The 10286-nt window shown below is 37.4% G+C and overlaps 1 protein-coding gene and 1 pseudogene across 1 annotated transcript in view; both read left to right on the top strand.

Moving 5' to 3' along the window:
* LOC109843490 (anthranilate O-methyltransferase 3-like) overlaps positions 1-2703 on the top strand; it is a 6185-nt gene extending 3482 nt beyond the window's left edge. The window contains exons 2-4 of the mRNA XM_020412426.1: positions 1057-1464; positions 1770-2042; positions 2130-2703. Coding sequence (XP_020268015.1) covers positions 1057-1464; positions 1770-2042; positions 2130-2492 — 1044 coding nt within the window. The 3' untranslated portion in view covers positions 2493-2703. The remainder of the gene's footprint in view (positions 1-1056; positions 1465-1769; positions 2043-2129) is intronic.
* On the top strand, positions 3067-8879 carry LOC109840897 (annotated as a pseudogene).

The following is a 10286-nucleotide window of genomic DNA, read 5'->3' as shown; positions in this document are numbered from 1 at the left end:
AAGTTCCTGTACCTTCCATAAACTTTTAAAAAAAATTGGTCAGACTAAAATTGTTGTTAGTACAAAATTGTTGAGAATCACTAAAATAATCGTCCGAAAATCCTAGTTTGTGGAATATGTCTATGCCTTTTGTTCAAAAAAAAAGAGAGGTAAATTGTAGAAAATCGTGAGTAATTAAGTTCAGTGTGTGAAAACGGCGAAGAAATTCCTGTGTTTGTGGTTTGATTTGTGTCGTACTTTTGTGAATTGCACTCGTGTTTGGTTTTGGTTTTAAATTCCTGTGTTTGTGGTTTGATTTGTGTCGTACTTTTGTGAATTGCACTCGTGTTTGGTTTTGGTTTTCTTCTCTCATCGCTCACCGACTCGTTTGTGAATTGCACTCGTGTTTGGTTTTGGTTTTCTTCTCTCATCGCTCACCGACTCGTTTGATTGTCGAGCAAGTTTCCGCACGGCGCGCGACACAGTGTTTGTGAGATGACCTCCAAAACCATGGAATTTTAAGCCCCAGTAAATTTTGTAAGTAAACGCTCAACTTAACACATGCCGAAAAATGACTATACCTCATAACTTTTGACATTTGTAAAGGGAAAAAAAAGGAACAAAACCCAAAATAGTTCACACTATTTTAACAAAACCTCCATTACAAGATGTTGAGATTTTTGAGTTTTTTTTTTATGACTATTACATTTCAGATAAATAGAAGAGGAGAGTATTGGTTATGGGAGTACTTTCATCCCTGAAAATTTGTGGCTTAATTCTTTTTTGGAATTAAGCAAGAAAATTTAAAAGTGTTGCGGGCTTTTCTAAACTTCTCAAACTTATTGAAGGTTAAAGTGAAATTTAAAAAGAAATTTGGCAATAACGTCAGCAATGGCTAAACTTCTTGGGTGTTTCTGAAATCTACCTGAAAATCCCAACAAATTGATTGTGCAAGCTTAAAACCATTCATAAAACATTAATTAAACTTCATATCAAACTTCTTTAAATTTCAAATGATTCTATAAAGCTTTCAAGCTTCTTCCCAGATAACATTATATATTTGCTGCTTGTCTCTAGAAAAAAGCAATGCACATAGCTAAGCCCATAGTCCAACAGAGCATATCTCAATTATACTGCAAGCTCCAACCTACTGAAAGCTTAACCATAGCTGATCTCGGTTGTTCATGTGGGCCTACGACTTTCATCACCATCTCCGAGATCATGGACGAAATTTATGAGGTTTGCCACCGATTAAGCTGTCAAGTGCCGGAGCTTACGTTCTTCTTGAATGATCTCCCTGGTAACGATTTCAATTCTATATTCAAGTACTTGCCGACGTACGATAAAATGGTTAAAAAAGAGAAAGGTAGCAAATATGCACCATATTATGTTGTTGGAGTTCCTGGATCCTTTTATGGAAGGTTGTTACCAAAGGAGAGCATTCATTTTGTGCACTCCTCGTATAGCCTTCACTGGCTATCTCAGGTTATATTAGCTCTCATTAATCATTATGCTTTCAAATTATTACTTCTTTTTGCGGTGATAGACCCTGTCGTATCGATGTTTTGAGCTTACTGCTCTCCAATTTTATTTTTTCTGATAGAACGACTCTTTTATCTTCATGGAGCATGTTTCTCAAAAAATAATTCTCTTCTTTCAGGGTAAAGAGTCAGGGTCTATCTGCAAAAATAAAACTAGAGGGTTATTAGGCTGAAAGCAACAATATATGCAAAGGGGTCTATCCACAGTTAACCCTTTTTCTCAATCAAGAACTAAATGAAATGCGATAGGTACCTCGAGGACTTGAAGATGATTCAGGAGCTCTAGTAAATAGAGGAAATATTTATATAGATGATACAAGTCCCCCTGCTGTGATTAAATCATATGTTGCACAATTTAAACAAGATTTCTCAACATTTCTCAGTTTGCGCTCGAAGGAGATTGTATCTGGGGGGCAAATGGTCATAACAGCTTTAGGCAGGAGTGATATAGATCCATTAGGAGGGGAAGTGAACTGTCTTAATGGATTATTAGCAAAAGCATTGAATTCTTTAGTATCAGAGGCATGTGAAGTTACTTCTCTTGTTGAACGTGTGACATTTTTTTTTTTGATGACTACATACTAATTTATTTTGATCGACTGAAATCAGGGAGTTGTAGACAAGGAAAAAGTGGATGCATTTGATCTACCGCTATATGCACCTGCTATAGAGGAAGTAAAGGAATTGGTTCAAAATGAAGGATCATTTGAATTTTACCAAGCAAAGGTTTTCGAGCTAAATTGGGATCCTTTTGATGATCAAATGGATGATTTTGTTGCGGATAGTTTCGTAAGCGGAGAAAATGCGATGAAAACTATTAGAGCCGTAATGGAGCCCATGCTTGCGAATCATTTCGGAGGTGCAGTAATGGATGCTTTGTTCTCAAGATATGCCATGAACGTTGCAGAACATCTCAAGAAGGAGAAGACCAAATATGTCAATTTCACGGTAGCCCTCACAAAGAGAGGGTGATCAAGAATTTATCGAGAAAAATGGAGTGGATGTTATCTCAATTTCTATGTAATCTAAAGATTAATTGTAACGTGATGCTCATGTTGTGCGGTTCTATAGTAAGAATATTGTCTTGTCAAAACTAGAAATATTTGTCTAAGTTATGCCTAATGCTGTATCCTTCTATGTAAGGATAATGTTTCGTCAAAATTAGAAAATGCTTCCCATCCTATTATGCTTGATGTCATGAGTTAAGAGTAAGATGTCATGTTCTTGGTATCTAGCATGTTTTCAACAATTTTAGTCTTATGTACTTGATATAAAGATGTTAATATGTGTTGGCAACGAATTTTCAAAACCTCATGATATTTTTTAATAAAAATATATAATAGTTTTTTTTAAACCCTCCAATTTCATTGTAGTTTTTATGAAATTCATCCTTCTGCATGTTCATCAGCAATGACCATTTTCCTTATTGGAGAATGAGCCCGTTACCTCATCTGGCTTGGGGGCCTGCTTTTTGGCTCGCGGCCGCCCAACTCGCGGGCGGCACGCAAGAGCCAAAACAGGGGGGTGGGCCCACTGTACAAACACCAGCCGGTGCGCTCACCCGCACAAAGCGGCGGCAGGGAAAACAAAGAAAGGGAAAAGGGGGAAAAGGTTCCTCCTCAAACAGGAAAAGAGAGCTCTCTAGCTCGCTGGAGAGCTCGAGAGAGCGCGAAAATGTCGGATTTAGACCGACAAATCGAGCAACTGAAGCGATGCGAGCCTCTTAAGGAATCGGAGGTGAAGGCTCTTTGCCTCAAAGCCATCGAGATCCTCGTCGAGGAGAGCAACGTTCAGAGAGTCGATGCTCCCGTGACTGTAAGATTACGCTCCTCAAAACCCTAATTTTCCCTTTTCGCCCTATTTTTGAGCTGTAATCCTAGCTGTTCGAGCGTTGTTCTGTAATGGGTACTTGCCTTATTTTGGGCTGGGCTCGACCTAGCAACTGTTTGGATTGGTTAACTTGGTTCTAGGGTTTTGTTAAAACCGAAGTTTAAGGGGTTCGGACAATTTTGTGTTTATGTTTTAGGGTTTCGGGTTGTGGTCAACATTGTGCTGGATTGATTGGATGGGTGCTCTGTTATTGATTTTGCTACCGTTATAGTTGTTGAATTTTAGGGATTCTTGGAGTTTGTGAGCCCGGGGTTGACCGTTGTGAGCTAAGAATGTTTCTTGGGGATGCTTTATTCATTGAGCAATTGTAGAGAGGAAGAAGAAGCTCTGGTAATTGAAGAATCGGCCTATTAGTTGGAGTTTGTTATTATTGGCTTCTCTAAATTTAGGAATTAAGTGAGAGATTAAACATATAACTGTTATGTGAGTACAACAGGAGCATGGTATTTATTCTTCTCCGTATGTGTTAGATTTATAAAAGTATAATACTCAGCCCTCACCATAACTTGGAGTTTTGGTGTAATGGTTGGAGGGACTTTGGGAGTATGTTTTTGGGTTTATAATGTGATGGCTATTCTTTTCATGCATTTAGTTTAATGCTAGTGGTATCTTCCTGCTTTTGCTTCAAGACAATGTGCACCATTGTCCTGGTAGTTTATTTGAAAACTTATTTAAGGTATATCATCCATTCTAGGGTTCTTATCTCAAAGATTGAACATTAATTTAGGATTCTAGTATCATGCTCAGCGACTAACAGTCTTTGATTTTGCCTTCTCAGATATGTGGAGATATTCATGGACAATTCTATGACATGAAGGAGTTATTCAAAGTTGGAGGTGATTGCCCAAAGACAAATTACTTGTTTCTAGGGGATTTTGTTGATCGAGGATTTTATTCTGTTGAAACATTTCTGCTTCTGCTAGCCTTGAAAGTAAGGCTCTTCTGAATATACATCTAAGGCCTTCAGCCTGTTTATATTATCTGGACTGTAAAACTTTCAAGTTTTGACAACATGTTTTTTTATATACTTTCTTCTTTAAAAAACCTCTTTACGAGAGGCACTTCTCGGTTAGTACAATTTCTGACCAATAGCTCTGTGAAAATAGATTTTACATGGTGTCTTATTGGTTAAGATTTTGAAAAAATGCTCCTACCTTTCTTGTCTGATATTTGTTCCTTTATTCGTTGGTTTGTTACTTTTTGAAGTTTTTGATAATGCTGAGGAGTGATAGTTGAATGCTTAGGTCATCCATGCTTTATTCTATTATTTACAATAATTTAAAAGTGCCTTCAAGAAACATGGTTACTTATCCTATCACCGTGATTAACTGGCTCTATCTAGTATCTATTCAGTGCCTATAAGTATTGGTCATAATATGTTATTTGTATGATTTTTAAGGTATTGCTCAGACAAGATTTCCATGTACTGCAGCGTCATCTGTGATTTTGTTTAGCATTCCCGAATGATTTTCATAGTTCATTTTATATAACTTTATTTGTCCACAGTAGATAACTTTCTTGCTCCACATAGTGGTCGTAATTTTTTATTTACAAATTATTTTATCTTAATTGTCAAGGATAGTATGATTAGTTGGAAGATTTTTCTTTCTGGTGGCTTCCTATCTACATGTTCAGTGGAACGGGACATGGTCCCCTCAATCTGTCTAAGTTTGTGGCTGCCTTAGGAATATCGCATGTGGACCTGTTATTAACCTGATGCATTCCTTGATGACTGTAAATTGTATGAAGTTGAGAAATAGTTTTGAATCGTCAATCAGTTAATAATTTAGTAATAAAAGGGTCCAGATTTGTAAGATAGAAAAATATTGGATTTGATTTTAGAGTTCAGTCATGAGTACAAGGATGGAAAATGTGACAGAGATTTATTTACATATACAACAAAGTGCTAGGACTCTACATAGGCAGCTCTTGAGTCGTGATGATATATGCCCCCAATTTCTTCATTAAGTCTTAATTGGAGACACTTTCTTTCTTCTACTTCAGCTTTTCTATTGTGATGACAACCAAGAAACTTTTTAGGTCTGCTACTATTTACAGGCTGTAGTCCTAGCCATTTACTAGCATCTGAAGAATAGGGCTCTTTATGATGTCTCCTTGAATGAGTTAATAGTAATTTATCTAAACCTGCATGATTTTTTCTGTTTCTCTTGTTTGATATGTGCCTGTAGTATGTTTTACTGGTACATTAAAAAATCAGTGTAAAATACATATAGATCCTGATTGCCCTATGTTTCTGCTATTGAGTTTCGTCCCTATTCTATGAAACTTTTTTTATTTTTTGAATAAGGAAACTATGAAAGGCATATTATTGCCAGCACATATAGCATATACTTTACAAGTCGAGATATGCATAACTGAGATAAAGTTTGTAATGTGGGGATGGGATTAAGAAATTCCAATAGTATGGAAAATCTAAGATAGTTTGGTCGGATGTTGAATAACAAATCTAGAGACATGCACATTGTCGGAAATTAGAATGGCTAGCAAAATTATCATGCCAATGAGTGTTCATCTGTATTTCTGTTGGAATCACTATTTGACTGTTGGTTTAAGTATTCAAATTGGTACTTTTTCTGAATTATTAACCATGCATTTCACCACCATTTTTTATGTGGATGATAAGACATCCTAAAGATGTCCTGCTGACGAGGGAGCACTGCCTGCAAACATCTTTTCCATGTTAGTCATTTTCATTCGAAGGCTGTCAATAGTCCTTCCAGAGTTGTTTCATCTTTATCCACAAATCATATGCTCATCACTTTCCAATGCATCAAACTACTAGTATTTTTTGTTGTGTCACAATGTTGGTTAAATTTCACGGTCACTAGTCTCTTCCATTGCTAGCTATTTGTTACTCAGTAATAAGTTTTGGTTCAACTCCACTGATTCTTCTGTTTCAGGTCAGGTATCCGGACCGTATAAACCTTGATAAGAGGAAATCATGAGAGCCGACAAATCTTTCTTCTATCAATTGCCCTAAAGCAAGCTACATCCTTCAATGCTCAACTAGCCTTTTTGTTTCTATATACACTTGAGAGGAGCAATCCTCTCCCACTATGCATATGCACGTGAAACTCACATGCACAACAAACGTGCGAGATACTATGTACAACATTTTTGCACCGCATGTATCGTTAAAATAATACCCCCCTGTTCCCTGTAAAGGTATTATCAAATGCATGAAGACATTTGGAGCTCGTCATAAATCTCAATTTTTGTGAATTATGATAGAACATGGTCATACTAGTTGAGATGCAAGCTCAGTCAGCTCCTGGTTCTTTCCAAGATAGGTTCATAGCCAGACCTCATCATAAGTTTGCAATTACTTTCTGTCTACAAATCAGAGCTAATTCTTACATCAAATCATGGTTTCCTGTTCTACAATGCTGAATACATTACATTCCCTCTGGAAACACTAAACTATGTAGTCCTTCTTGAGAGAAGTTTTCTGTTTCTTCGAGGGAATTTAATCAGTAACATAATTCCAACATAGTACTCAACCAGCTTGATTCTGACTTACTTTTTCCGATTCAACAGATGAAAGCATATGCTGAATCTAACATCAAAATTTACAGCCTTGATACGCTTGAATGTGTCAGAACACTAGTACAAAATAGGTCAGCCCCAACGGTTCAAACCGTTGGGGCAGACCCCAACGGTTTAAACCGTTGGGGCAAAAAAATCACCCATTGGGACAAATTGCGTTGGGGCAAAGTTTGCCCCAACGGTTGTTTTAGCAGTACCAACGGTTCCAACCGTTGGTGCTGATATTTTTTTAATTTTAATTCTTAAAATATAAAAAAACCATGCACCAACAGTTGAAACCGTTGGTACGATGGGTTGAATCGGAGGGTAAAGGTGAACGTTAGAAAAATAATACAAAGAAAAGAAAAAAGAACATGATACATACAATGAAACGAAGGCAAGTTACCTTAAATAATCAAATATATCCGTGCAATATCTCCATACGTTGACAGACCCATATTTACGCAGACACTCGTCATAGAATCCATGCACCTGAGGATCATAGGGGATGTCAGTTTCCAGTGTGTGAGGAGCTACGATAAGTAGCTAAGAACTAACCGTTTGAGTTCTATCATGATTAGGAGTTTGAGTTTTATCATGATTAGGAGTTTGAATCCTATTCTAATTAGGAAGTTAGGCTAGAGATAGAGTTTTGGTTTTCCTATATATATTCTTCTATTGGTAGAGGAAAAACAATGAAGAAAAGGTAAAGATGTAGTAGATGAGAGAGAGAGAGGGTTTCGTAATCTTTATCCGTGCAAAAGATTACAAGGAGTGGGCTTTGGAGAGAATATGAGAGTTGATTATGTATGTGAGGTTGAGAGATTGAGAGACGAGAGTTGAGTGGTTCCTCTTGTAGTTCTCCCTGATACATAGTGAATTTCTCGTTTTGTTGTCCCATGGACGTAGGTTGAAGTTGGTCGAGCGAACCACGTAAATCTCGGTGTTCTTTTTTTCTTGATTGTGGTTGTTCTATCTTATTGACTGGGGTTAGCTTCCGAGTTGCACATACCGTGGTAGGCGGGGAGACTGAAATTCCCCAACAATTATTTCTTTGATTACACTTCCGCTACATCAATACAACATTCAACCTGCACACAGAATCCCTTTGTACAGCCCTTCTGTATTGGGACCTTTTCTACTAGCCATCAATGATCCTTGTATGTGATATGCAAGAAGAAAATGGATTCCAAATCCCTTTCTTCTCTTTTCTTTCCTTATTTTTAATGGATCCGGTTTAGCAATTAAACACGCACTTATCAATGTCTAATTCCAACAAGAACACATGCTTACTAATTTCCACACACATGCAAGCACGTAAACCTCCCCTCCAAACACATGGACACCACCAATCCTCTCCCTTAAAAAAAACCTTAATGGACCTTTTAATATCAATTTTCAAAAAATTAAGCACCTTTCGAATTAATTTACTAACAACTCCCTCCCTCAAACAAAACCCCTAACCTCTCCTTAAATAACAATTTAAAAAGTTAAGAACCTTTCAAATTAATATACTAACAAACCCATCCCTCATATTCCCTATAATAACCCTTCTCTCCTCATTTCTCTCCCTCATCACAAAGTTGCAACTAATACATCATAACCTTATATCCCTTCACCTCCAAAGGCCCTGAGGGTGTGCGAAAGGTTCGACCGCACAGGGCCCCCGATTTCTGGGGGCCCCCAAAAAAAATTCCCTGATTCCCTCCTTTCTCTCGTTCTCACTCTCTCATCTTCGTTCTCTCTCTCCCCCTTCAAAAGAAACCCAAATCCCCTGGCTCCAGCTCTCTCCCTCCGCCTGTTTCCCTCGCCGTCAAACCCCACTTCACCGAATTCGTTTTCGCAAGCCCTAGGCCCCTAAGCTGAGGGAAAGGTAACGGTTTGGATTTCTGAGGTTCTTATTGGGTTATTATTATTGGATCTTGATTAGGGTTTTTGGATTTGGAATTGGATTTGCCGAGTGAGGATCTGAAGGCGATGCTGCTGAAGTTAGAGGAGCTGGCGGAGAGGAAAGCGTATATTGAGTAGCTATCTGGTAATTGGATTTGCAGGTTCGAATCTGTTGAAGAAAGAAGGATTTGCAAAATTTGGGCCAGGTTTTAGCCTATCTTTTTTTTACTATATATATTCTGTGTTATCTGTTTTATTTCCCATGCGTTTTTTTTCAAAGTACTGACTTTGATGATTATTCTCTTCCCTTTGTAGACTATACAAATGGATTCTATGAATGATGTGGATAACAGCCCTCAGTCTCTCCTAGCATTTATTGGAAATGAAATTGTCCATGGCTTATATGACTTTCTGTTAAATTACAGGTGATACGGTTGTTTCTACTTTCTGTTTGCTACGTATCATGTTTACATTGGATCTAAGTGTTTTTCTTTTCCTTTTTATTCTTAAGGTTCTTCCTGAGTTCTTTGATGGGTGTTGACGTTCCTGTACTATATGCGCCGGTGCCATTTCAAAATGCTTCTCTTTCTGTTCCAGAGGTCAGTTTGATTATCTACACTACTTTGCTAGCTTGGTTCCTTTTGGAATTTTGTTTATCCTGGGATCTAGAATCATGTTACCTACCGAAAAACCAGTGTATAATTTGCTATGAAGTGATTCATATGACAGAACTTGCATTTCCTAAACTAAGGAACCTAGGAAAACCATAGTTTTGTGTTGTTCAGGAAGAAGAAACACTAAGATGGCTGGTTAAAACAGTCTTTCTGGTTGTGCTTCACTTGTTTCATGGATCATAATGAAGAAATAATGGAATTTGGTCTTAAGCACCATGATATAATTATTCTCTACGTTTATGCTGAATTTCCTATTTTTCATATTGAGCATTTACTGCCATGTATTGTCAAACTTGGTTGAAATATGTTCCTTCTTGTTAATCCCTTTTTTTTCTAGGTAAGATGTAGGGAGATGAGGAGAGCTGACACAGTTCTTCATTGTTCTATCGAGTTCTTGCCTTCTTGATGATGATGATGGAGGAACAATTTCAGACAGTGTTTTTCAAGAGGTATCCCTTCTTTAAGAAATACAACATTTCTTGATGATGGTGATGTTAAAAATCATCCTGATTTTGAATCTTGGCTGAATCTTAGTTGTTGAATTAGGGGCAATCAAAATTGGATTGGGCTAGGGCAACCCAAACCTCGGGGTTGGCCCTGTTTGCGATATTCTTCTTGGATGTTTGATATGTACATTTTTTAATATTCCAGCCTCATCAATTGTGAGCAAATGGCGTGGTATGAACATAATTTCCTTTTACTCATCCCTTTCAATATTGTCATTTTATCTGTTAGTTCACTTGCAGAATTTTAGAGATTCAAATTG

Source organism: Asparagus officinalis, chromosome 5, assembly GCF_001876935.1.
Source record: "Asparagus officinalis chromosome 5, Aspof.V1, whole genome shotgun sequence".
Lineage (NCBI taxonomy): Eukaryota > Viridiplantae > Streptophyta > Magnoliopsida > Asparagales > Asparagaceae > Asparagus > Asparagus officinalis.
This window is presented reverse-complemented; position numbering and strand designations above follow the sequence as displayed.